We start from the raw sequence: 27,754 nt of genomic DNA, 5'->3' as shown, positions 1-27,754 counted from the left end.
CCAAACATTCTTTCCTTTCATATGCTTAAAAAATAAATACAACATTCAACTGAAAATGAAATACAGTAAGTCATTCTAATTTAAAATGAACCAGATATAAATTGCCCCAATTTGAACATGAGTTCATGCGGCTCAGACAAGAACATCATACATGTTCTAATTCATGGTACAGAAGGTAGGAGGCAGGACATGGTGTATACATTCCTGATTAGTCACTGATACATGAAGAAGCTACCCCGCAAAATTAGGACTTGTGGAATTAGTCTAGATTCCAAGATCTGTCTGGCGAACCCAATTCCCCTGAGATGGAGGTAATGAGAAATCCTTGTCCCACGTATCTGTGTGCTAATACCACCACTCGATGCAAAATGAGGGCACACCATTGTTTCCTTACCCTCTCTAATGGCTGCTCTACTTTCAGGGAAGGAGGAGTGCGTTTTCACTGCTTGCTTTCCCCTTTTCCCTAATAATAATACCAGAGTTATATCGGAAATCTCAATTGAACTTCTCAAACTCACCATTTGAGTACTCACTTCTAAGACAAGAGTTGAAGAAAACTCCAACAAATGAACAAGAACCCAACCACCCCCACCCCCCCCCCCACCCCCAGATCACAAGGAAACAAAGGAAGATGGATGTAGTTATATACATAAAATACTTCAACATGGCAAAACAATTTAACAAAGTAAATTGAATTGAATTGAATTGAATCAAATTGAATATCTGCTAAATTCTTTCACAGGTGTCATTCTGAAGCTTATCCTTCCCTCCAATTCATTCCACTTTATTTACTAAGATCGTACCAAGAGTATAATAATTACAAACTAACAGCCTCTTTTATTTTTTACGAGTCACAAAAGACATTATTGTTGCTCTTTGTTCATATTGTTCATACAGGAATGCTTCAACAAAATTGAAATTAAATTCTTATTAGCTTGTTCTACTCCCAACAATAAAATTAAAATGCAGAAATGGACAATTACATGTAGCAGTAATATAATCACTGGGATTAAGTAGTACATAATTATACTGGCTACCTCTGCATAAAGGGTGAAATAAGCATTATGATGAAATTAGATTATCAGGTCTAGCGCATCTTCGTTACAAAATCATCCTTAATTTGACTCTTTCCTACTGCTTCACTAAGCAGAATCCCTTATATTCTATCAGGAATCCTGTGCCTTCACGCCAAACAGCTTGTAACACAAAACTGCTATTCCATAAAATATATGAAATAATCAAACTAGCATGGATGTAAACACCCCTTCAATCAACATTACTGCGAAACATGTGTTGGATGCTTTACACTTTATCCCGTTTACACAGTTGTTTTGGAAACCAAGTCAGAATCTCAGAGGAGTTGCTAATTCAAATGTCAAATGCTTGCCCTACTTGAGGCCAGGAACATTCTTATAACAGAAATTGCAGAGTAAAGATGGGAAATACATTGGGGCATGTCTTTTGCAAATATTTCACTGAAAAAAATCTTCTGTAAAATGGATCAGAAAACTTTGGAAGACATGGTAGTAGAGGTTCTAATGTTTGTTAAGACCTCATGGATTGGAATCAATGTATTTTACATTATATATCTTCAGAATCTAAGACAATTACATATTTATTTGGCATAAAAGGAGGAGGCGACTTAACTTAGGGCAGAATATAGTTACGGAGGGGGGGGGGATCCATATTCTTCTTCCACAAATGCTAATAGATGTATCATTACTAAATTCAATCTGCAACCAGTCAGTGGTTCACAATACCCTTAAATTTGAATACTGGTATTACAATTTAAGATCTAAGTCAGGAAGAATTTACATCTTTGAAGTTACATATCTAAACTAATTTCAGTGTATTTCAAAATGGAATCATAGTCTGAACATATGGTGTAGGGTGGCCATAAGCCATACAGGCATAGGCATAGTTCTTTATTTCGAGCTATATGTTTTAATTTGGTGATCCGACAATTGCCCGGGTGACAATTACTCCAGGCTTTGAATCATTAAAGATATGGGGTTAGGGAGGCAACTGGTTTTCAGGTTAGGTGTCTGGTTAGGGTAAGGCATAGGGCATGGTCCAGGCTTAAAAAGTTAGGAATTCAGTTTGTGTAGGAAATTGACTGTGGAGCATTTGTCATCGAAGCAATGGTCACCAGAACATGTGTCGTAAATCAAAAAATGTTTGGTTTACATCGTTTATCGTTTTCAAACAGATAATTTAAAGATTTCTCAATAATCCTACCTTGGTCTGGAAGCAGGAATGTAGCGATGTGAGGAAAGGATGACGATTGGCCAGCACCAGGACTCTTTTCTCTGTCATGGTGCACTCCACATCATCATCTTGGATAATGGCATGCTTCTTGAGAACCTTGATGGCATACACCTCATCAGTTCCCTTGCGCTCTGCCAGCATGACCTGTCAAAATACAACACACATTTATACATGGATTCCCCATTTTAAATCTCATGCCAATCATCAAATTTGGCAAAGCTACCAAATGAATTTTAGCAAGGGGGTTGATGATATTGACTGAATACTATATAGTTTCTAATTTGTAACACTGCTTGTAGTGAAAATTACAGAAGTTACATATTTCGGCAGGAGATGCCCAAATACGAGATTACTTTGCAATCTCCCCAGCCAAATGTGAAGATATTCGGGCACCTCTCTACCCAAATTTGAGGTGGTGGATGCCTAATATGGGAACTTTAATAATACCAAGTGGGAATGCAGCCCCCCCCCTCACCCTTGTGTACCTAAGATTTAGATGAAATTATCTTCCGAAGAGTCAACAGGTAGTAAACCTTTATAGTTACTGTATACACATCACTTATTTATGTCTATTAAAGGGATCCGGTAACTTTGTCTCAGATTCTGAAACAAAATTCTAGATTTAGCTCATGATGCAGTGATAATTATAAACCTTTAGGTCAGTCAGGAACCCCATGACTTTTACAAGCCGATCACCCATCTGATTATCAAGATATTTATGATTGGAATTACAAATTTTGAAAACCGTTCACCTGACGGTTTTCATAACACTACAGTCTATTGGGGAAAACGAGTATGGTAAAACCGGTCACTCAAAGATTTTTACTTTTTTGAGGCACTTCTTGATCATTTTGAAGCGCAATTTTTTTAGGGCTTCAATATTACACCATATCACAGACACTGATAACACGTAGGGCCGTGTATCTCAGATTTAACATTGTTAAACGATCCCTTTAAAGAAGAACGACTCTGTTCGACCCAACTTGATTTGACAGAAGAAAAAACCCCATTCCATGTTGGAAAGGGGTTCCAACATCACAAAAGTAGGCGGGTAATATTTGGTGAAAGTCCTATGTTCAAAGACACCTGTCTTGCACTCTTCAGAGTCTCCTTTATCCATTCGGAACCATCCATTTAACATGAAAAAGCTTCAAACCAGGAATTATCAAAACCTGCAACCGTCAAAGGCAAATATACATACAAAGTGTTCATTTGATACCCACTGTACAGTGGTTGATATTGCTGCTAATGCGTAATTGATTGATTGTTCTTTGAAATCCTAGGGAAGGAAGGAAGCATGTTGGGTTTCACTTTCTATAGAGGCAAGTAATTAGTTTGGTGTATGAGTAGTGTGGCATGGCATGTGATTCCATGTAATTCCACTTTATTATCAAGAAAAATATTACACATAACAGGTACATAGAGACTCGGAGTGTCCTTGAATTGAAGACCAATTTATCACTTCATGGTATATAATTTAGATACTTAGATATTACACTTTATTAAACACTTAATTGAAATAGAGTATACTGAACTGCACTATACACAAACAATTGGTAAGCCCTCAAAGAATCTAGCACTGTAACTGGCATCAGAATTCACAAATAATACAACAAATTAAAACAAAAATCTTGTCTAATAAACTTGGAACAATGCTTGTAAGAATACGACAACATTCTCAACCTAAAACTTAAAGAATCCTATAAAACAACATTACGTACCTCCTGAAAAAAAAACAATCATGCATCCAACTTGTCTGGATGTAGGTAATAAAGCAATTTACTAAAGCCCTATTCTTTCAGGAGGGCAGCCAAATCATGTCCAAATAAACCAGTTAAAGATGTATATGATGATCTTTCAAGGGCTATAGCACAGTCTTCATTATGGATAAGTGGAAATTCAGAAGAGGCTTTAGAATTTATGACTACCTATAAATCAGCTCTCAGGGAAAGTACATGTGACCTTATACCGGGGACATGTCTAGTAGGTCCATGCTTATACTATAGGTATCTATTATACACATATCATGCAAGGCTTGAAACTACCAATGACCCAGTGTTCCAGGGTAACCAAACTCCTAAAAACTAAAAAGTCCATGTCTGGCAACCTAAAATTGTTTGTTGAGTGTATATGATTTAAGAGAAAGTCTTACTCTATTAGTCAAATTTCAGGAAGGCAGTGAAAACTGATTAACGGAGGTAGGGTACAGGAAGAAAAGATAGATGCAACGAGTGTGATAGGAAGACAAAGTGAGACTGAGAGACAGAGATAGAGGGAGAGAGAGAGAAAGGGAGAATACAAGGTAGAGAGAAAGAATAGCTGTTTAAGAAGGTATCAGTAGAACAATCACATGAATGATTACCAGATTCTACAGCACAAATACACAAGACAAATTTAAATCTTTGTATTTCATTGTTCATCTGGCCTTCAAAAACTTGAGACTGGTCCATCAAAAATCTAAATCAAACCTGGTAGCCCCAAAGTGACAAACAACTCATTTTTTATTAGTGGTGAACCAATAAGGCACATATCTAGACTACACTCTTCACATACCTGCCAACATTTGAAAATGAGAATTAAGAATTTTTAGCACGGTATGTCTTCGAAAATAAGAAATCTGTACCCTTAACAGGCGTTTGCACATGCAGCGGCAAGTGTAACTGGCAATACGCGGTAAATCTGTGCAAAAAAGCGAATACAAATTCGCTACTCAATCATGCAGCCCTTCAACGCACGCAATACATGAACTCTCACAAATCGCAGCATATGATAAAACAAAGTTTTGAAAATCCGGAATATTCCGGATTTTGGGGTCCTAAAAATCCAGAAAAACAGAATATTCTGGATTATTCGGAAAGGGTTGGCAGGTATGTCTTCATGACCAGTCCTCAAGCAGCAAAACTTACCTTGCCAAAACTTCCTTTGCCAAGGACTTTGAGGAACGTAAAGTTATCCAGGTTGTAGCGTTTGCTTGGTTTTCTCTCGAGCTCCTCCTGTAGTGACTGTGTTCTCATGCCTGAACCTCCATGGCCCTTAGAGTCTCCTAGCGTGAGCTTGTCGGCACACTCAGACATCTCTTCAATCTTACTGGTACCTATAGTGCCCAACCCAGGAGACGCACAGACAGAGGTATGGAGGAGAGATGAGTTAGTTATAGGGTAATAATGGTTATGGGGAGAAGAGTTGGGGGTGAAGCAGATGGGCAGGAAGAGATGAGGAGGAGGAGGAGGAGGAGGAGGAGGAGGAGGAGGAGGAGGAGGAGGAGGAGGAGGAGGAGGAGGAGGAGGGGGAGGGGGAGGGGGAGGAGGAGGGGAGGGGGAGGGCGGAGGCGGAGGAGGAGGAGGAGGAGGAGGAGGAGGAGGAGGAGGAGGACAAGGGGGAGGAGGAGCAGGAGGAGGAGGAGGAGGACAAGGGGGAGGAGGAGGAGGAGCAGAAGGAGGAGAAGAGGAAGAAGAAGAAGGAGAAGAAGGAGGAGGAGGAGGAGGAGGAGGAGAAGATTAATAGAGAGGAGTAACAACAACAACAAATGAAAAGAATTAGATATGCATAGAAGTGAAGATAAGAAAAGCAAAGATGGAAAAATAAAAAGAAAGAAAAAGTGATGAAGAAAAAAGGGGGAAATGAGATGAAGATGAATGTCATCATCAAAAGGAGTTGAGATGGCACATTCATGGTATATCAAAGGTTGGAGAGTATGGATTAGGTTAAAATGGATAAAGAAGTATTGTGGTCATTGGAACAGAAATGATATAAAATTGGAAGGGAATTAGATAAAACAAGTAGAGTTTGAATACATGTGATAACATAACAACATGAGTAGGTTAGATTCATTAGAATAGAGACAGAATATAGGAGTAGCAGGAGGGAGGGAGGGCATCACGAGGAGAGTTGAATACATTTTTATTATTAAAAGTAGCCAATCATGAGTGAGGTAATAGGGAAAAATCAATGATCACTTATCAGGTAAAGGTTGTAAATGGAATCAGTAAATGGAATGGACATAAAATGTTGGGGAAACAGAGGGTAATGGTGATGGGAAAATACAGGATGAAATAAAGGAGAAAACATGAAAGATAGAAAGATTATGCATTGATGCAATTCAGTATTTTTTTTTAAAAGGTAGAAAGCACAGAAATGCATGGATAGAAAATACCACATAAATCATGAGTAAACATTAGTTGTAAAAGGGGGGAAATGGGATTGATGAAGACAAATGAATGACAGTTAGTGGTTTGAGGTATAATGATTGAATCATGATCAGGAAAATAGGGACGGTATGAGAAGGTGACAGAATGAACATATTTAAAATATGGCATAAAATGATATTTTGGGAAGTGTTGTCAGAAAAAAGTACAACATGCGACATGAAATGTGATGATGCAAAATGGATTATCACAAATGTAAAATTACAATAAAACAAAAAGGAAAGACAATTTTAAAAAAGATGTACAGATAAATAGAGCAAAGTAGAAGAATAAGCATGATTAGAAAGTGGAAAATTGGATATGGGATGTTCAGAAAATGACAAGAAAAGATAGTGATCCACAAGTATAAGTGGGGTGGGGGGAGGGGGGGGGGGGGGTAAGGAGAAAACAATGAGAAACAATGCCTTAGAAAATTGGTCAAAACTCTGATTGGTACAAAGGCATAGTTAGTATGGGTCCAATGCCATACACTTTCATATTAGTTTTAAAACATATCACAGTAAACAACAAAAACATCAGGCAACAAATGCATCAAAATGTATATTGTGACTAGCTCTTGTCTGCTTATGCTTCTGCAATGCTATGTGTATGATCTTTATATTCTGATCTAAATTTATCATTAAATAATTATCCTGTAGGTGACCATTACATATCTGAAAAACATCTGAATTGATAAATGACAGAAAATTTTCAAAATTTCTGTATACATAATTGAGGTCACAGATAACTTTCAGTTATGTACTTTGAAAAGTAACATAACAAATAATAATATAAAGTTTTCATGCTCAAACAAAAGTTCATGGTTCTTTCACATGAAGTCCAAAATCAAATTTTCATATTTATTTTACCTCGTCAAAGTTATACAACATAATATTCACAATAATACAATCATAAATGTTGCCTCTCTGAATTAACCCCCTTTTCCAAACAAGACCAACATTAACTTGCAATAAACACAATAGCAACTACTTTTGAAAAATCTAACGCAATTTCTATATCCTTGTGTGTCACCTATTGAACCGTGCAATCATGACAATGACGTATTATGGAATGCCAACATGATTTCTATGGGATATACAACAGGGAATTGAAATTGCCGTTGAGTTGATTTTTCAAAAATAATTGCGATCATGTTTTATATAACATGTCATGCGTAAGACATTTACACGGAAGGGTACATCAAAACAAAACATTTATTATAAAGGGCACCACATAAATTCATGCAAACACTTAACCTAATTACATATAAAAAGCAAATTACTTTGTTGCTTGTTATTTTTGTTCATTTCTGATTCACGATATGAAACTAATTCCTTAATGTGACTGTCATAATATGCTTTACACAGATATTTTCTTTTGTAATATTATGGCTTTCAAATTAATGAGCCATGATAAGGGTCGTTTGAAGTCATTGATTCTTTTATTAATCTGAAACAATTAAGTGCCAACTGTCAACCAATATCCTGAGTCCATAAAATCTTTATTATATTATAAATTGGCTAACTTGTAAGATAGCATAACTGCCTTCACTTTTAAATAGAAAATTCTATTGCAAATGTGGCTCATTTCTCTTTCATTTCAAGGCTTTTGACAGTTATCTTCATAAAAAATGCAAAATTTCTATTCAAGAATTCTATTTTTAATTTGCTGCTAGAGTTTCGGAATAGAAAGACTACAGTTTATGAGTACATTTAGCAAAAGTTAATTGAACCAAAAATACATGAATATTTTGGCTTTCTTTATACTTCTATTTTTACGTCTTTCTTTTAATAGCTATCATTTATAATTTATAGGATGCTTCAAAAGCATATAAAATTAAGAGACCAACCTTATTTGTGTATCACAGTTGCAATTATTTTGTATGTAAGTTGTTTTAGAGCATGTCTCAATTCATTTTGTTTAGCTGCATAGTTTAATAATTTTTTCAGCATGATTTAAATTTGTTCTTGTGCCCATTTCGTATAGTACTTATCATTCTTGTTTGTTTTACTTGAGTATCTTGTGTTGTTGATTACGTACTCTGGTAGTGGTGCATGCTATAGGGTTGGTGACATGCAAATGCCGAATGCCGATTGGAGGTACCTTCCAGCTCCTGCAAGAGGGGCGCCGACGAGAGCGACAGAGATCTAGAGTTGTTGAGGGGAGGGTGGTGCTTGCGAATTTCGAAAGAAGACTAATGGTGGCGAAAAAAAGGTGGAGGAAAGTTTGGGTCACGTAAAGAGAGGAGGGGAGTGAGAGGGCATCATGGAGGGGGTATGTTGGGCAGAGAAGCATCCATATGGAATTTATTTTCAACAAAAGTGTTCATCAGGAATGGTGTTTGCATTCAAGGGTAGCATATGTCATGACATTCACATTTACATTATATCAGTTTAAGAAGATATCATTTGCAACATCGATTATGCCAAAATTAAGCAAGGAGAAAAAGGGGTATGTGCAGGTTGGGGAGGGTAATAATTAGCAATTTGATTTAAGACAAATGGTATGGGATATCACAGTAGGTGATTGTAATGGCCGATAAAAAGGGTAAATTTACACATTGAATATTGGGTGAAATTATTTTGAGTTGTGGGTAACATACAATGGTTGAACAAATTTTTGATCAATATGAATGTAAATTTCAGCAATTTGGAACAGATATGGTGGCATGATTGGGGAGGGGGTAAACCATGTTAAAGCAGGTGGGTGGTTGGAGGGTTTTAAAAGGAGAAGGTGGATGAAGGAGGGGAATGGTTTCAATTCATTAAACATGGGAGTTAAGGGTTTGAGGTTTAATCAAATGTGATATAGAGGAGATTGGAATGATAGGGGGGAGGGGGGAACAAAGGATACAAAAAAGAGACACAACATGACAAATTGATTACCACCATGTCTGAAGTATTCAGGTATTATCGTGAACAAGAAAACAGTGATCTAAAATACTGCACTAAAAAAAGGAAAATAATAAAAGATGAGTGTCAACATACTGCGAGCAAACGACAAAGGTAAAAAAAAAAAGAGCTACGCTACCCAGTCACCTGCCATATCTATTCTAAAAACAAAGGGCTAGAAACCCACAGGGGTGAAAATAACATGAAACTTTAGGCTCACATGACATATGGCTGTGCACATTAAATGTATTTGTGATAAAGATATAGTCATATATAGTCATATATATATCTGGTGCAGGAATGCAGGAATGATTAACATGGATGTACCTTCTCCAGAACTGGCTGAACTTTCAGTTATTGTTGACATTGTGCAGGTGCTCCCAGAATCTTTGACAACAGCCTAGGAATAGATTCCCCTCGGTAATGTCAATGTAATACTCAAAATCACATCAAAGTTACATGAATGATAATTTAGCGATAAAAACTATATCTATTATGTGCACAGAATCTATCCCGTGGGATGCTAAGTGCCTCGCACATGATACAAATATTTACTCTGTTTTATTAACTTGAGAATGAATTTTTTGAAGGTAGTAAAATATGTTTTTTATATTACTACAAGAAAAACACAACATTCTTGATGGCAATTAACAAATACAAACAATTATAATCAAATAAGGGATCAAAGCCAACATGTTGTTTTCAATATTTGGTAAATTAACATTTTAAAAATAATATTTACACTGCATGATACAAATAATTTCATATACCTAAATTTCAAAAAATATAGTCATGTACGATTTTCACTGGAACAAAAGAGTGGTAAAAACACAGCTTGAAATGTTCGGTAGGATTTCAATTTATAATTTGAATTTGATGCCACATTTCAATAATTTGGATGCTAAATTATTAAGCACTTTTTAGCTTTCAACTGTATTTTTACACATGTGGTAGCTGAAATATTGATCGCAATAATTTGTTTAATTCTTTATAGAAATTTATCAGTCCATCCATAAATCTATCCTTTGGTTTACATCAATATGAATCTAAATGGATGGATGAAGAAGACAACATACTTCTCTATCAATCATCTTCATTAAATCTTTAGCACCATACAGATCGGACTGGCACAGTTGGGTCATAAACACAGAATTTCTGTCTAATCTAGTTTATTTTCTGATAAATTGATTTTGCAATCTTATTCAGTGCAAATATTGGTTTGTGACCTCACCTTTTTCCTCTTTATTGAAAGCTTGTCTCCTGTTACACCCATCTCTCTAAGAATGTCTGCCATTTCTTTGTTATTCACACCGCAGTTGTTGGCAACATTTCTACTACATCTTTTATGGACGTTCATTTTACACACTACAAGATAAACAAGAAAAGAGAATATGAAAATATTAGCAACCTCAGTTCATGAATTAATGGATTTGGAGAGAATAAAACTTTTATATTTTAATTACACTTGATTCATGAAAAACCATATGGCATCTGTGTAGAGTAATAATGGTGTCAATTCTGTCTCTCTGTCTAAATTGATCCAAGTTATCACCCTTATCTGGCTTGGTAATAATAATAATAATAATAATAATAATAATAATAATAATGTAATATTATGGTCAGTGTAACGGCAAATATTATGCAAGCGACTCTTACATATATCAAATAATGAAATTTGCCACATTCACAACCATACGTACAAGTACCCTCATTGCATGTACAGTACAACAGGTGTTTCAAGGACAATCAACGCAACTTAAGTCTTTGTCATTGTCATGATAACGAGAAATGAAAGCTATGTGTACTCCTCTCCAAATAGCATAATCAAATTGAACAGTAAGTGGGTATTATTTATAAGCAGGTGATACTTCATTAATTGCCTCTGAAACACTAGGCCTGAAGGAGGAAAAAAGAAAAAGAGGAGTGTTCAGATCAATCAATACTGCTTGTACCTTGCTCGCATAAACATGTAGCTCTATTTTGGGAAGGACATTCTTTTAGAACAATGGACCTGTGGAATGATATGTAAGCACCTCTGGTTTTCTATTGAAAGTATACTTGACAAAAAATTGTTGATTTTCTCCTTGTATCCTTTAGTGAAAAAAAGAAAATGAGGTTGTTCAGCATAACCTAGCCACTGATTTCTTTCATTCTTTCATGAGCATCTGAACTCCTGTTAGTCTTTATATTCCTTCTCTCTCTTTCTATCCCTCCCCCTCTCTCTAACTCTCTCCCTTTCTCTTTCTCTCCCTCTTCTCTCTTTCCCCTCTCTATTAATCATCATCCCATATTTGTAGTCGTCCTCATCTCTTCCTCTCCCCTCTCTCTTTCTCTCCGTCTTCTTTCTCTTCCCCCTCTCCCTCTCTATTATTCTCTCACCGATATGAGTAGTCTTTCTCGTCTTCCTCCTCTCCTCCTCTCCTCCTCTCCTCCTCTCCCCCTCTCTCTTTCTCTCTCCCTCTCCCTCCTCCTCTCATTTTGTCCAGCTCCTAGTATCCAGGGATCTCCTATGGTACACTCACCTTCAAGGTGTAACACGTCACAACAGAATAGTAACCATGGCAACACCAATTTGCAGTACAAAAATAGTTCATGTTTCAGTTTATCTTTGCATAAGACTGCACGCAGCCCAGCATTTAGAATCACAGCGGTTTAGAGGAAAAATCGAGGCAGAGAAACAAGAAGAAGTAAAGCAAGGTGTTTTTTTCCACCCGATGTCCTTGGGTTTGTTATGGCTAAACCTCCCTTATTTTGAGATGAGTTTTAACAGCATTTTAAGAGCTTCATTCCTTACACATAACAAACCAATTGAATAAAGCATATCATCACATTCAACTCACAGCTATTGAAAAACCAGTATCTTTGTACCAATCAGCAGTAACCTATATTTTCATTTTAATATATTATTGCATTTTTGACTATTGCTCCAGATTTGAGGTTCTCTATTGTATGAGGGGAATAATGAAAGAATGCCCTAATTTTTCTCCTCATTCAGGAAAGAATATGAAAAGCAATTTCAGCTGAGTTAAGAGAGGAATATGAAGATGAGAGAAACAAAAGAGCAATGTCATTTACATATATATCTCCCTTGCTGAACCCATTTATTGATCAAAGTACTACTGGCAAATATCAAATCCCAGTAAAAATTAGATTTGAATGAATAGTGTGAAAATCATAATAAACAAGACCACTCTTTATTCCAACATGAAGAGCTTACTTAAGTCACCTTTTCAGGGATTTTGTTTGTATTAGAACGCATCTTTATTAATGGTGGCTCTCTTTCATTTACAGTGGCTTTTGAAAGAGTTTTGGGGCAAATCACTTTCAAATGCCTGCATCTGCTTTTTTGTTGTCCACTGGCACTTTCAATTGCTGTAAAAGGTTACAATGTGGATGAAGGTGCTATTAACACCTCAGGTCAATAGTCTGATTGTATAAGATGTGTACTGACTACGCCTCTACTGATTGCGTCAAAATATTGATTTCTAGAAAATAGTGGATTTTTCTCTGGCAACATGTCTACATCTTCCTAAGATTTTGATATCATACTCTACATGTCAAAGTCAATTGCTTGAAGGTCAATGTCAATGTAATGCAAAACTATCCTACAATAAAACAAAAGTAACTCTTGAAGATTGTGCTTTCAGTTGTGCCGCTCCAAAGCTTAGGAATAGTCTAACACCTGACATAAAAAAGCACCATCTTCACAGTCTTGTTGAAGACTCAATCACAAACAAAAATTCTTCACCAATGCACAAAAGAGTTTATATTCATATACATTATAGTAGCTGCAAAGGGGCTGATCCTGCATGTTTAACCTTTCATTTGCTACCAAATTTGCATACATCTGTTATGAATGAAACCATGTTTTAATTTATGATGTCTTTTTTTCTTCACAGTTTTCATTTGATATAAACAAAATTTCAACATATGAACTTTGTAATTTTCATGATCATAGAAGCTAACCTTTATAAACAGTACAATATTCATTTTCAATGTTGGGGTAGTTTTACACCACCTACATAACTGAGAGGGTTAGATGAATCCTGACTAAATAGATTTATACATGAAGAATGTGTACATAGGATCCACTGGTCAACTAACCTTCACATTGCACGCCTTGTTTGAAGAGACCATAGAGTAGGGACCCACAATGATCGCAGAATGTTGGTCTTCGGAAATTGTGGAGGGAAAAGCGATGGGGGATGTTAATGTTGAATCTCTGTGATCCGACCTGCTGGAGACAAGAAAAAGAACAAACAGTGGTGTCAGTGTCGTTCGACGTCGCAGACATTGTACAATTGTATGGAACTCTAAGAAATGATTTGAAAGGGGGAAAGTTGATACAGTGACACAAAAGAGGGGGAAACCTGAGGACATGTAAGCCAACATAGACTTTATGTACATACAGGTGAAGAAACAAAAAATGCTGATAGTCATGTCAGGACTTTGAAAAATAGAGCACTTTCTTCCAGGGCATGTATATGACGCATACTCTATTAAACCAAAAGAGCAATTTACTTGGCAAAGATAATGCAGGTAAAGATATGCCATAAATGACCCACATTATCTAAAACAAATTAATTGCTCACGTTTCCATAAATCAAGAATACTGTATATATTGTAAAAGGATCATGAACAGTAACTGTGCTTTCCATCCAGTGTATGTTGCAACTTTATAATTTTGTCAAATTAGATTCTGGGGTGGTACTTGACAGAAGTATTTATATCTCAATTTAAGTGAGAGATCTTTTTATTGCTACAAATGCTCCTTAACCAATCCCTATTTACTTATAAATACTGCTACTCTTGATTTGAGTTTGATATAAATTACCCAATTCATACCAAGAGGTAGATGTGATAGAAAATTAATGAACTACACCACCAATTATCCCAAACGATGCAAGCATGTAATCCAATATTGTGGTCATCAGGTGAGCAACAATGGTAAGCATTCAATCTCCATGGTCATCACATTGTTATTCATTGTTTGGCTTTCCTATCTAAACCTCGTTAAGATTCTCCAACTGTTCATTTGCTATTTATATCTCCCCGCACGGGCCGCTACTCCCAGGGTTTTGTACAAACTCACTCCAGACAGGCTCATACACACACTTTTTACATTCTAGCTCTTCTAGTTTTATCCTTACAGAATCAAGTAAAAAAAAAAAAAAAAATACATATCATTTAAAACCCAAATATACCAACATTTCATTACTGTCTGATACCACTGTATGATCTTTTTGGATAAATCAAAATAAAAGCTGTGATATTGAAATATAAATGTGAAATCTAAATCAAATTTAGTAAAGAAAATCAATTTAAATCACCAACCTTTTTTGTAAAGGATGTAAATCAATATTTCAAAATGGAATTATTTTTCTTTGCCAAATCTGGTCTGGCATCACTATCAATACTGTATTATTACTTTTGCTTCTTAGAAAGGCTCAGTTGACCATAACACCATTACTCCAATTAACAAAGCATGGCCACAATATGGACTTCACACACAGCTCACAATTTACCAAATGCATTTGCAACTTTGAAGGTGACATATTAATCAAAATCTGCACATATTCCAATATCATCACTTTTTGGGGTCGTCTCCGTGTGAAAACCTTGTTAACATGTGCCACAGGAAACCACTGCGGTAAACCATCAAAGCAAAATGACAGTAATGTGCTTCATATTGCCGTATCTTATACAGCTAAGTAAGTACACCTAGTACCTAGTTTTGCATATTCACTTCAATGTAACCCTCTCTGCCAGGGAGAAAAAGTAATAACATATAAAAAAAGAGGAATTCTGCGGTAAAACAGTACATTTATTTAAACTGTCATGTGTGAACAAGATTTGATTGTGTTCACACACAAAATTAATGCTGTAGAAAGCACATCGTACAAATATATCTTCAGATCATTCAATATGTTAAGTGTCACTTCGTGAATTTCACAATAATCACTGCCAAAGAGATAGAAGTGCTTCATGAATACACTTTGCTTGCCCCTTAAAAAAGAATACCGGTACCTGCACCTGTGCATCATAGAATGTACTCTTGGGTGTATAAATGAATAATGATTATATAACTTTTGTGTGAACACACACTTTCCAGTATTCGTCTAGATGGATTTTACAGGTTTGTACAAATAACCTCTATCTGCCCATGCACACATAGTATCTACCAACTGGCTAATTCACAGAGGAAAGGTTCTCTATACGGTCAAGTACTAACACTCTTCATTGCAGTGTAAGAAGGCAATAGAAGATGTAAGTAAATAGGAGGTCAGTATCCGTGGGTGGGTGATACATCTTCTCTACATCACCTCACTTCCTCATTTCATCATAAGATTTGTCATTGAGGTTGTCATTGAGGTTTTCATTAAGATTGTCATTGAGAATGTCATTGAGAATATTTTGTGAATAAAACAAATGTATAGAGGGTAAATAATCAAAGTAAGTAGGCGCACGTTTCAAAGCAAATATACTAAGGGGGAATCTATGTGTCAGCATAATGACAGGCAATTAAGAAAATTAAACATTGTCCACATAGATAATAAAAAGGTCTTTCCTGAACAGCCATGTAAAAAAACACAAGAAAGTTTGTCTGTTTGGAGCCAGAAGGGCATTGACCTTGCGTTTCGGTATCTGAGAGAGCACCCTTCTGGCTCCAAACTGATAATATTGTGATGTCATAATGAGTTCAGATTTCTCCAGGGTGTTCAGTGTAATAGACCGGTTTACTAACATATTAAAATTTATGGATGTTACTTTCCTGGGAACCTAGTCATAATGAGGTAATCCGTTAACTTGTTATGAATGAATGAGCTATAATACTTGGAATACAGTCTGCACACATTAATTTTCGCTATGTCAGGCAAGCCTTGGGCAATTCTTCAGGTTGTTAAGAAAAATCTTTGCTTAAAAAATATGCATAAAATTTGAATATGTTAGTAAACTTAGTCTATTGCAAATAGATGGAAGGTAGAGTAGGAAGCAAAGATGAAAGTTCTTACATCGTTGACTCCTTCATCTTTATGTCCTGGACAGCGAGTGATGATCTGCTCATGACATCTTTTGTGGACAACAACTGTACAGACTGGAGTGAAAAGAAAGAAAATACAACAAATAAAGCTATGATCAGTAATTGGTAGTCATAATGATTGAAATTAATATGGTTTTCTGAGAAATATTCAAAGAAGCAGCCATAAGCTGATGCATGTTGATTTTTTTATTTTTATTTTCATTTTTAACAAAAACATCTAAATTAGATGGGAAATTGGAATGATGTTTTTTTTTAATGAAGATCCACCATAGACTACAAACTGGACTACCACTATTTACTAGGATAAAACAACAGTTATTAAATATTTCTTCAAGTTTAAAATAAATCAAGTCAGATAGACATTGTAAGGTTTGTTCTGTCAAGACAAGCATACACCTTTAAAAGGTTGCTGGACTATAGCAGACCGATTGAATGATATTCATGTAATCATGGATATTTTTATATGAACACAATCTTTCTACACAAATTCCCTTTAAAACAGCTTCCCAACTGTAGACAATTACGGGAATAAAAAATATATGTGGTATACCAAGAGTCCATAATGGAGAAAGTAAATATGCCACAATACAAACTGAATTAATGAGGCCATCAGTCTTCAAATTGTTCATGGTAAATATAATCAGTAATTACAGATACTCATGATATGCAAGTTTGTCCTACCCCATAACTCTAAAAAAAAAAAAAAAAAAAAAAGGAGAGAGACAGAGAGACAGACAGAGAGGGAGAGATAGAGATAGAGATAGAGATAAAGATAAAGAAAGAGAGAGAGAGAGAGAGAGAGAGAGAGAGAGAGAGAGAGAGAGAGAGTCACCAAAAGTGAGATGAAGAAGAGAGAGAGACATTTGAAATAAAAAAGAGGTGGGTGAGATCTTGGTGAGATGTGAACTTATTTTTGTAACGTAACACAGATTAAGAAGAGTACTTACCTTGGCATTGGTAACCTTGGCGATACAGACCCCTAGAGAGAGAGAGAGAAACAACAAATCAGCCATTAGCAATCACAGATTTTCTTTTCAGTGAAATAAGTCATATTCAACGACGAGTTTGTTTCATCTCCTTCATTTCCAATGATCAAGCCTCACAATAAATATAATATCAATAGATATATCTATGAACAATAACAATGAAAATCTGCATATGGAATGTTCTTTTATACTCCATATCACCTTTTATGGTACTCAACTTTTGTTATCATTATAATGAACCAATGAATCCGTACATGGATAAATATTGGTTCGTCGGTTCATAAAACTGCCGACAAGTTGTTTTTTACAAAAAGTCTTGAACATCCTGTGTTACAATTATTTATCAAAAAAATACATCGATTGCAAATAAGAAAGATCAGCCTTTGACCAAATAAAAAGAAGAAAAGGAAATGTGAAAGAATAATTCAGATTTCTGAGTGGTTTTATATTTTGATAAATTCTTTTACATTTGCTGAAGCCTTGCATACCAGTATTTACTAGTGCATGAGAGAAATTTGTTTTTATGCATATATCTCTATGTTGTATAATATATATGGATGTGTCTTTACCCCAAACACAAGTGGCTCTCCATGAAAAAATGCATTACGATACAATGCTCTATATCTAATTCCCACCAATTAGCAGACAAAAGCAAAGACTGCTTGAAGCATGTGGTGAATAATAATAACAGTGGAGATACACACTCACACATACAATTCCCTGAGCAAATGGATATATTGCATTATCTGATTGTCCTTCTTCGGTATTAGCAGCATCTATTTGCATCTCACAAGCAACAACAAAAATGAGGACAGCTTATTCTTTTTAGAAAGAAGAAGAAATACTTGTATGCTTTTGTCAAATTTATACAGAGCTCTCTCTACGAGGCAACTCTATACGCCGTACAGACTTCATGTCTAAACATAGACCACTCCTCCCACACACTAGTGCCTCTGGAGACAAAATAAGAAGGCAGATTTGGGTAGATGTGGGCAGAGCTAGCACGCAGACAAAAAATGATAATGAATAGAGGTTCTTACAGGGTAGATTGTAAACAATCATGAAATCAAATTTGCTAAGCATTCAATCTGAGGCAGTTTAGTATCTATCCAGTCCCCCCCCCCCCTCCCCCCACCCAACACAATCGATTTTCCCCCTTCCTTTATGTCTATCATTTTTAGATTTCTCAGTGTGTGACAAGATTGTAAGAAGTTCCAATGTGAATATCAATGTGAATATCGAACGATCAATCAGTAAGAATACCTGTTCTGGTATTTCATTTTGTTTTAATTCTTCCTTTTTTGTTTTTCTTTCAAAAGTTTTATAAGTATTCATCGTGCTCAACATTCATCTCACTTTATAGGGAATGCAACACCTGTTAGATTGTCTGTGCATGTAGTTATATAAGAAGAGTGTAATGTTTGTTTGGCGTCATAGGGCATTAAATCTGTGTAAAATGATGAAATATATGTGTAAAAGATTTTTTTTTTAAACCATGTGCTATATTGTAAGTACATGTAGTTCAGATGGTTTGAACTTAACTTTCTGTTGCTTTCACAAATATTTTCTTTTCTTGTCACATGCAAATCCTCTTTTGAAAAAACTGTCCGAATGCCAGCTGTGGCAATAAAAATGTCTTCTGGCAACTCATTGAATTGACATTGCTACTCAGCCTCCACAAATCAAATGAGAATACACTTAAAGGTAAACCGGACATCCAGTCTTGATCAGAAGCAGTAAAAACAATGTCACTGAACATTTAGAAGTGTCAGAAATTATGGGCAAAATGACTTTTAACAAAATAAACTCTTACATAGTAGCTAAACAATTAGTGAAACAAACATAACAGCCCATGGGTTGCCCTGACTATGACTCAGCCACCAATATTAATACGTTGGCCAACTGCTAGGCCTTACAAATGTTCTTACATGTACATGTATGTATGCGATATATGCATACAGGTAAGCAAGCATCATGCAGTTTTAAGCAATCTGCATATTGCTGACGAGTGTTTCAAAAAAGTACTAAAATGTATACAAGTATTCGTATTCACTACATGATAACAATTCAAAATCATTTATATCTCTCACAAACTAAATCTTCACAGAACAGGAAGGTTTCTTTTAAAAGAGATTTTGTGCATTAAAACCAACTGAAAAAACAAAATTAAACGGAGGCTCTTTTTCAGGTAGAGTGGCATGTTTTTAGAGCAAAGAAACGAGTCGCCATCGACCTCAGTGTATCATTTACTGTAAATGCAAGTATTCAAGAGTAGCTGTAATGATTCAAACCATCTTTCCAATTCAAAGAAAAAGTTGAAATGAATGGAGAATTCTAGAAAATAAAGATCAAAACTAGCTTCTCTTCACCCGGAGTTATCATCAATAAGGCCAGGGATCACATCTTATTGATTCAAAACATTAAAGCAAGGTCATCTATATTTCATCTACAGCGTCCAATAACTTGCATGCCTCAATCATTGGTCACTAATCAACTTAATGGAATGTTGAGGTTGACGATGATTCCGCATGTATCACTACTCAGATTTTCCCTTCCCGTATCATAATAACAATCGAGAGCTCTCGATTGCGTCTGGAGTACTTGATGTTTGTCTAGCAAAAAAAATCAACATCATCACCATGGATGTGGAAATTCATTCTTTTATCCTTTCCATTAATATTTTGGGACGGGGAAAGTCGGGAGAAAGTCGGGAGGAAAAAAAAAAGAAAAAAAATGAGACCTGTATGCTTAATTGCACAGCAGCTGGTAATTTGATAACTAACGTTCAATTGGTAGCTCCCTATTATTAGAGTCGATTCAAAGGCATTCGGGCTAAAACATTGCGGTAAAATACAAAAGACTCCTTCAATCCTCCTATAGAACAGCATGTGTGATAAGAAGGCTGAAATAATAATATTTCATCAAAGCTTCTCATTTGTTAAAAACAGCGATACATGCTGTATGCTGACTTTTTCCAAATTTTAAATACATGTCAGTAAAATTGGGAGAATCATGCCTTATTAAGCATTGTTAAGCGCTAGCATTACTGCAGCCAGAGCCTTGCATCTATTTAGCCACCTAGGTATATCAGAATGAAAAAAGGAAGAAAAAACCCATCAACTAAACTTATGTCCATTCTGACAGTCTTCCCAGGATAAATTGCTTCATTTAAGATCCATACCTTGACATCAATATCTTTTTCTGACATGTACAAAGTATACTAGTAAAGCGAAAAGGGAGCTTTTAGCCCCGATCCTGACTTCCAAAGGTAATCTATCTTCAGCAAAAGAGACAGAAATTGATGGGCTTTTGGCATTGCCTAGTGAAAAGAGGATAAAAGGCAAAGGAGAAACAAAAGCAGGAGAATACTCTGAGGCAGGAGGCCCATCACAGAGCCTCATGGCGAAGTACGTGAGAGGCCGATGCAAACAAGGTGCACGTTTTGCATCCCAGTCCACTGTGTGTCGTGTACGAGCCTCTCGCCATGAATTATTACCCGATATATATATGTCAATGTTGAGTCCCACTAATGGATTAGGAATTATCTTGATGAATGCTAACATTTAATCATGCCAGTAGTTCCCTGGAAGCACTGCGATGGTTTCCTCTCAAATTCCTCTCCTGAATTCCCATGACCATCTCATGCTCATCACAACTGAGAGCCAATCAAAAATACCATAATAATCCATGCATAAATAGATCTTTAGTTATCTTTCTCTTCATATTAACAATAGTGAGCTAGACAATAATGGACCATATTCCTAGACAATTACCATTATCTCTAATAATGGTTCATTTTACCAGGTACCGTTTCATTTTCTAGCCACAGATACTCCAAAAAATTGTTAAATGCATTAAGAATTCATAGATCCACCATAGAGGCCTCGTGATCTGGACCATTACATTATTGCTTTCTACAATATTAATGGCCACATTATTAAGAGCCACAACATAAATTAGGGAGCAGTCGTGTTCATTTTTTGTGTGTATAGACGATACAAAGCGTACATGTATTTCTCAAAAGCCATTTCATGAACATCCATTTAATGTACAATATTGACAAGAAATTTGAACCCCCCAAAAAGGGGAAAAGGGCATAGTTCTACATAACCCACTTTGCTCAAATATCAAATCAAATCACAGAACTCTGACAAATTGATGATGTACTTGTCAATACCACACAAAGGCTCAGAACAGAGGAAGTTTTAATATTTTACTACGGGTCTAAAGGATACATTCCTTCACATTTATTTCAGAATCCTATTTGTCTAAAATTCACAAAGTAATTATTGATAAATATGATATCCTTGGTAAAAAAAGTAAATTCAATTACAATCGTTACTCAATCAGTGATCAACGATGAAAACGCTGAATGGTATTGTAGAGCACTGTTTTAGAAGAAGACACTTACCAGATGAAGTCTTGACAATGAGAACAGAATGTGGGTTGGCGCAGAAAGGTGGACATGAATTTGTGACCGTTGACCTGGTGGACTCGTCTTCTGACAGCTCCTCGTCTTTTGTGCACTGCATTTTCACGCACTCGAAATACTTTCTCCTTCGGTGGCTCTGCTGATGTCAAAGAGAGAAAAAAAAGGAACAGTATGAAATTATTTATTCATAAAGATGTATTAACCGCACCTTTTTGCCGCTGAAAAAAATTCAAAGTCGGGGGTGCGGTTTATACACGGTACACAAAAAAAAAAAAAAAAAAAAAATTATTTTAAAGTTTCGATATATGCCCTTCCACCTGGCGCTATGCCTGGCAATGTCTCCCAGCTCAGTAATCGGTGTGTTGACTCACCACTGGGAAACTAGAACAACACTCAAATCTGTCTGTCATCTTGGTTTGAAAGTAATCTTTCTGATAGATTTCAATATGTAGTTTATAATAATAATTCCTCCAATTTTTCTTCTATTACACGGCGTACCACAAGGTTCTATTCTAGGTCCTCTACTGCTTTTAAAGGTATTACAAAGTTTCGGTATGGGGTCATGAATTCGGTTCAAATTAAAATATTGGAAGCATATGCGTTCCTACAATATTCATTGATCGTTGTCGCGGTTGAAATCGAGTCTGAAGTTATGAAATTATAAATAATAAACTCTTTATGTTGTATAGCTCCCTCTCAAGGTCAAGATATTAATTTAGCTATGAAACAATGTTTCTTGACTAAAGTCGACCGATTAGCTATTCCCGTTTGGAAATTATATATCACAACTACATATTCTGAGATTTTCATGGTCGCAACTACCATTGTACGGCCATAGGCGCTATTTGAAATTTACCGGGAGCACCGGTAAATTTTTATATTCAATTTTTCTCGAAAACAGCAGTGTTTTAGGGGCTATTTTTTTTAGTGCTTATAATACATCCACAGGGGCATCCAAATATATCAAAATTGTAAAGATTCACTATCCACCCAATTTTCAAAATTTCCCAAAACTTTGTATTACCTTTAAGTCAGCAATTTTTTTAATTTATTTTTTTTAATTTTTTTTATTTTTTTTTTAGGGCGAAAAAGAGGGGTGCGGTTAATACATGTGATGGCGGTTTATACACCGTTCATTACGGTAGACATGTACCATAAGTGATAAACCATAAGTTAGCATTTGATTCACATGCCTTGTAAAAGCAAACATTTCAAATTTTTGGTCAAGATTCACAAAAATCACAAAAATGAAAAACACCTATGTAATTACTGAAGCTTAAAGGGTAAAGAAATCAAGACTGTCAATAAAGGGTCAAATACACATCATCCTCCACTCTGATAAGCAGGGTTGTCAATTTCCCCGGAAATACTGGGAAATAATCATATGCGTACTGATGATATTGTATGATAGGAAATAGTGATCGTGGCACTGATGGCAATTTCTTTCACCTTACTAAATTCCAGCTTTCATAATGCCTCCTCCTCCTTATTATCATTCATAATTATAATTATGATTATTAATATTATTATTATCATCATTACTATTTCTATGATGCTAATTATTATCATTATCATTATTATAATAGTTTCAGAGGAAATAATGTATGCAACACACTTTTCATTAGATTTTATAACAGGTAGCCATTTGACTCACATCCATCGATGCAAGGATTCTTTCAGGGATGTTTCATTCACAATTTTCATACAAATTTCTGTTATGGAAGTTGACATTGTGAGCTAAGCTAGTGTGTAACAGAGGACCCTAGCAACACAGTTTGCCTAGCTATATTGAAACAGAGCCTAATGTTTGCAGCATACACACTGCATATGTGTACTTTCAGGAGAGTAATTTGAAGGAACAAGGTGAATGTTGACAAGACCCTGGGATATGACTAGAAAAACTAGGTGCAGAAGTTTTTTTAATTTCATAATCATCGTGAAGCATTTCTGGCTTGATGATGTTCTACTGAGAGGCAGGCATGAGGGCAGCACTCAATTCTAACACAGGGTAAAAATGGACCCAAAACGTAATAACTGTGGACCCTCCCATAATGTCAAAGTATTAACAGGTGGGCAGGTGTTTTTTAGTCACTAACAGTCACATAATAAGACTATCTAGAACTAAATTGAATACAAATTGAAACAAAACTTTTAATAAGTTCTGGGAAAAGATGAAGCAAATTAAGAACACCTAACAATAATATAAGTGGCAGCTTTAGGCTCGCATTTGAATCTAAGATGATTACTATGAATTCAGGATAAAACGTAGTCAACAAATTACATATCAATCATTTATATGATCATCTAGATCCCCGATTTAGATTCTACACTGCTTTCAGTCAAACAAACAGGTGCTTTCAGGAGACTAAGACAAATGGCAAATTGGGTAAAGAAAATATAGATACAAAGTTTGTTTTTAACGTATGAATAGTGATTTCCTCCTGTCAAATAACATGTTGATCAAGATGCATTATATGATAATACATCATGGCATGATTGATCTTATGCATCTTTTTAGTTTCAACCTCCAACTTAAAGGTCAACATAATAATAATAATAATATAGATTTATATAGTGTCCTTTCTGACAAAATAAGTCACTCAAAACCATGATCGATCAGCACTCTACTCTTAAAAAAACTATGGTTTGAGAATCAAATTTACTCCAGTCTTAACATGGTGATTCTAATAAGCTGTTGGTTTGTTGTTGTTTTTTTTGTTTGTTTTTTGTTCAGGTGAATATTTCTTAATGCAATTGTCTTTACCCTGCTTCAGCTACAATTAAGACATAGAAAATGTTACCCACTCCAATTTGCTATTTTGGTTTATGTATTTTGTCATGGTCAAATTTGTTTACCTATTAAAATTGTACCTTTGTTTTCACTATGAAATTCAATTCAATTCAAATGAACATTTATTTTCTTCCAAACATTACAATTTATAAGTAGGAACATAAATATAATTAAAGAACTTGTATTACAAGGAAGAAGGCGCGAAACCCGAAAAGCATAGCTTGTAGTGGGTACGCCCGAATACATAAATACAATTATACATTATAAATGGGGGAAAGGAAGAAAGAAAGTATGCAGAGGAAGACATGATTGTAGTACTACATTTTTTTATATGGCTTTATCTTTAAAACCTAACTGAAGAGCTAGACAATAATTCATCACGGAAAAGAAAATCTAAATTGATTTTACCACCTGATCACCTTGGCACCTGAAATATATAGTTCTACATAATATTTTCACAGTCACACAAAATATATAGGGTTACTGTGAATGATGTCTCACTAAGTATTTCTTGAATAAAGATAACCTATTCAAACCCATTCCAGGCAGACACAGAAGTATGATGTGCAGTAACTCTGCAGTACGGACTGCACAAGAATACAGGGGGGGGGGGAATGCTGCACAACATGATGAAAGAAAGGGAGAACGAGAATGACAGTGAGAATGAGATTTTGAGAAATTATATCCAAGACACAAATGTGATAGTCCCAGAGAATGTGAAAGAAGAAACAACTGATGCGTTTTTATGCTACAAAAGCATTCAATCTCTCCTCATGAGATGTTCTATGTTGCTTTGGAATATCATGAGCGTATTAAATCTAACATTGAAACACACAACCATGGCCCGCCACTTGAAATCTGAGCAGCACATACACATACACTGCTACCTCCCCACACACTTAGACTATAGCACATAACAAGACGACACACTCAGCCACGACAGACATGGAGGCTGGAGAGTAGCGCATGTTTCATGCTTCAGAATCGAAGCAAATGTATGTGAATTAATAAATCTCTGGCAAGCTGATGGAGATGCCTGCCCTTTGGGAGAGCTTTAATATTCATTGGTCTCGTCTGTGTCCATAATGAAATTTATGATTAGCTCCCGCTCCCGGTAGCTAGGAAGATCTTTGCTTATAAACCAATGAAAGAGTTGGAGGTGAAAGATAAGAAGAAAGTTTGAAAGCATTATGGAAATCGATATAGCAAGAGGTTAGATTGCATGGAGGGAAGGTGGGAGGGGGAGGAAAGGTGGGAGGGGGAAGGGGAAAGAAAGAGGAGTGATAGACAAACATGTCAAGGGTGAGGCCAAGAGAGTGAGATAGTGGGATAGTGTTAAAAAAAGAGACAACAGAAAGACAAACAGAAAGATAGATAGAAATACAGAGAGAGAGAGAGAGAGAGAGAGAGAGAGAGAGAGAGAGAGAGAGAGAGAGAGAGAAATGCATACAGTTACAAGTAAAAAGTTAGTATAGCAATGGATCATAGAAAAGTATATGAAAAGAAAATACCAGACAACATAGGTTAAGACCATGTCTACTTCAGAACAGGGATAAAAGAATTTCAGTAAGAGAGATAGAAATTGAACAAATAGGAGAGAGAGAGAGAGAGAGAGAGAGAGAGGAGCAAGTCGGTGACGGAAACTCAATTATCTTACAGAGAGCAAAAATCTAAAACTTGGAAGTGGAAGTAAAACACATATATTGGAACAAATACATATCTTGTAATGCAGATATAAATTTTTAATACAAATGCATAAATGAAAATACTGGGAATTCCTAATGTAATTCACAGGACCTGATGCATCTTCTATACTGATTCTGAAGTACATTATACCTCAGGCCAGCTAGAGCATGTACATTAGCTGACAATGTATCTCATCATTGACAAAGTGCAGGATAGGAAATGCGGCATTGGTCGAAAAATTACCAAATAAATTTCACAAGGAAAATTTGGTCGTGCCTCGTATAAATGAGCATCACCATGGTTCAACACTGCTTCTTGTGCAAAGGTGGATACTCAGCTCAGTGATGGGATTTTTTTTATCAATGGTAGTTGTTTTTGTTTTTTTTTTCCTTTTGATGAAAGGGATAACAGCTCTATCGTTCATATGCTTTATATTCCCAATATTATTTCTTCAATAATAATAATAATAATCTTTATCATCATCATAATTAGCATTTTCCCTCTCAGGAGGGGGCACTGAGTTTCGTGCCATGATGACACTCCCTCCCTCCCAATTCTCCTTGTCTTGAGCATCCTCCTCATTTAGACCCACTATACTGCTTTCTTCACAATATCTTCCACAAAATATAATAATAGTTATAATCATCATCAACATCATCATCATCATCATCATCATAATAATAATGATAACATACTTCATATTTAAAGTACCTTTTCAAGAGATACAAAGCCCAAAAGTAATAATTAAAAACAATATATAGCAAAGAGAAAACATATACCATTGCTGAAATATCAATTCATTGAATTCAACTTGGTAAATTTTACCAATATCTCCACCCCAAAAATTGATCAACTTCGCTTCACTACTTCTTCAAGATCTACAAGATCCACTCCTGACGACAGATAGTCAACCTGTTCGAAACGTCGAGCCACTCATCCTCTCCAAGCGCTATAGTTCTCCTTAGAACTATATGCTAAGAAAGATAACAAACAGTCATTTTCAGGACTACCACACCCCCAAGAAAGATTACCAAGTCTCTCTCTCTCACACATGGTGCACCCGTAAACCTACTGTATAAGATTTACCAATTGTACATTGAAGAAGAAAAACATTCAGAGCGACATTAACATATGCTTTTATGCCTCAGGTGCTATAAGATTATACAAGAGGTGCATGACGTCAAACAATCCGCTTCACTTCCCAAACATACCCAGCAAAATGCTTGTTTTCAGCTGTTTCTATCAATTAACCGTTTTTCACTCAAACCAAAAGGTTGGGTATAAATAAGTAATACAACTTTGGCTGATGTAACTAAAGAAAATAGAACAAAGTGATAGACATACATGTATGATTTTATAAATGAAATTGACATACAATCCTGCACTAAAAACATATTAAGTAATTATATACAAAATTATAGTTTGATTAAATTGATTTATTGGAATTATAAGCAAATTTTGTCTAAACACATTT

At 35.7% G+C, this 27,754-nt stretch overlaps 1 protein-coding gene across 4 annotated transcripts in view; it reads right to left on the bottom strand.

Annotated features, from left to right (window-relative positions):
- Nucleotides 1-27,754, bottom strand: part of LOC100890668 (calcium-independent protein kinase C) — a 71,956-nt gene that overhangs the window by 5,365 nt on the left and 38,837 nt on the right. Inside the window, exons 3-10 of one of the 4 annotated variants that reach the window (XM_030998736.1) lie at nt 21,783-21,942; nt 17,333-17,364; nt 16,357-16,439; nt 13,448-13,580; nt 10,575-10,708; nt 9,671-9,743; nt 5,175-5,362; nt 2,239-2,412 (exon numbers count right to left, since the gene is read on the bottom strand). In XM_030998736.1, coding sequence (XP_030854596.1) covers nt 2,239-2,412; nt 5,175-5,362; nt 9,671-9,743; nt 10,575-10,708; nt 13,448-13,580; nt 16,357-16,439; nt 17,333-17,364; nt 21,783-21,942 — 977 coding nt within the window. Of the gene's footprint in view, nt 1-2,238; nt 2,413-5,174; nt 5,363-8,492; nt 8,647-9,670; nt 9,744-10,574; nt 10,709-13,447; nt 13,581-16,356; nt 16,440-17,332; nt 17,365-21,782; nt 21,943-27,754 lie in introns of all 4 variants that reach the window. The other 3 variants (XM_030998733.1, XM_030998735.1, XM_030998734.1) reach the window with 3 other exon arrangements.

The sequence above is a fragment of the Strongylocentrotus purpuratus genome, unplaced genomic scaffold (assembly GCF_000002235.5).
Source record: "Strongylocentrotus purpuratus isolate Spur 01 unplaced genomic scaffold, Spur_5.0 spur5_scaffold_5, whole genome shotgun sequence".
In the NCBI taxonomy this organism is placed as follows: domain Eukaryota; kingdom Metazoa; phylum Echinodermata; class Echinoidea; order Camarodonta; family Strongylocentrotidae; genus Strongylocentrotus; species Strongylocentrotus purpuratus.
Note: the sequence above shows the minus strand (reverse complement) of the source record. Positions and strands in the feature narration are given on the sequence as shown.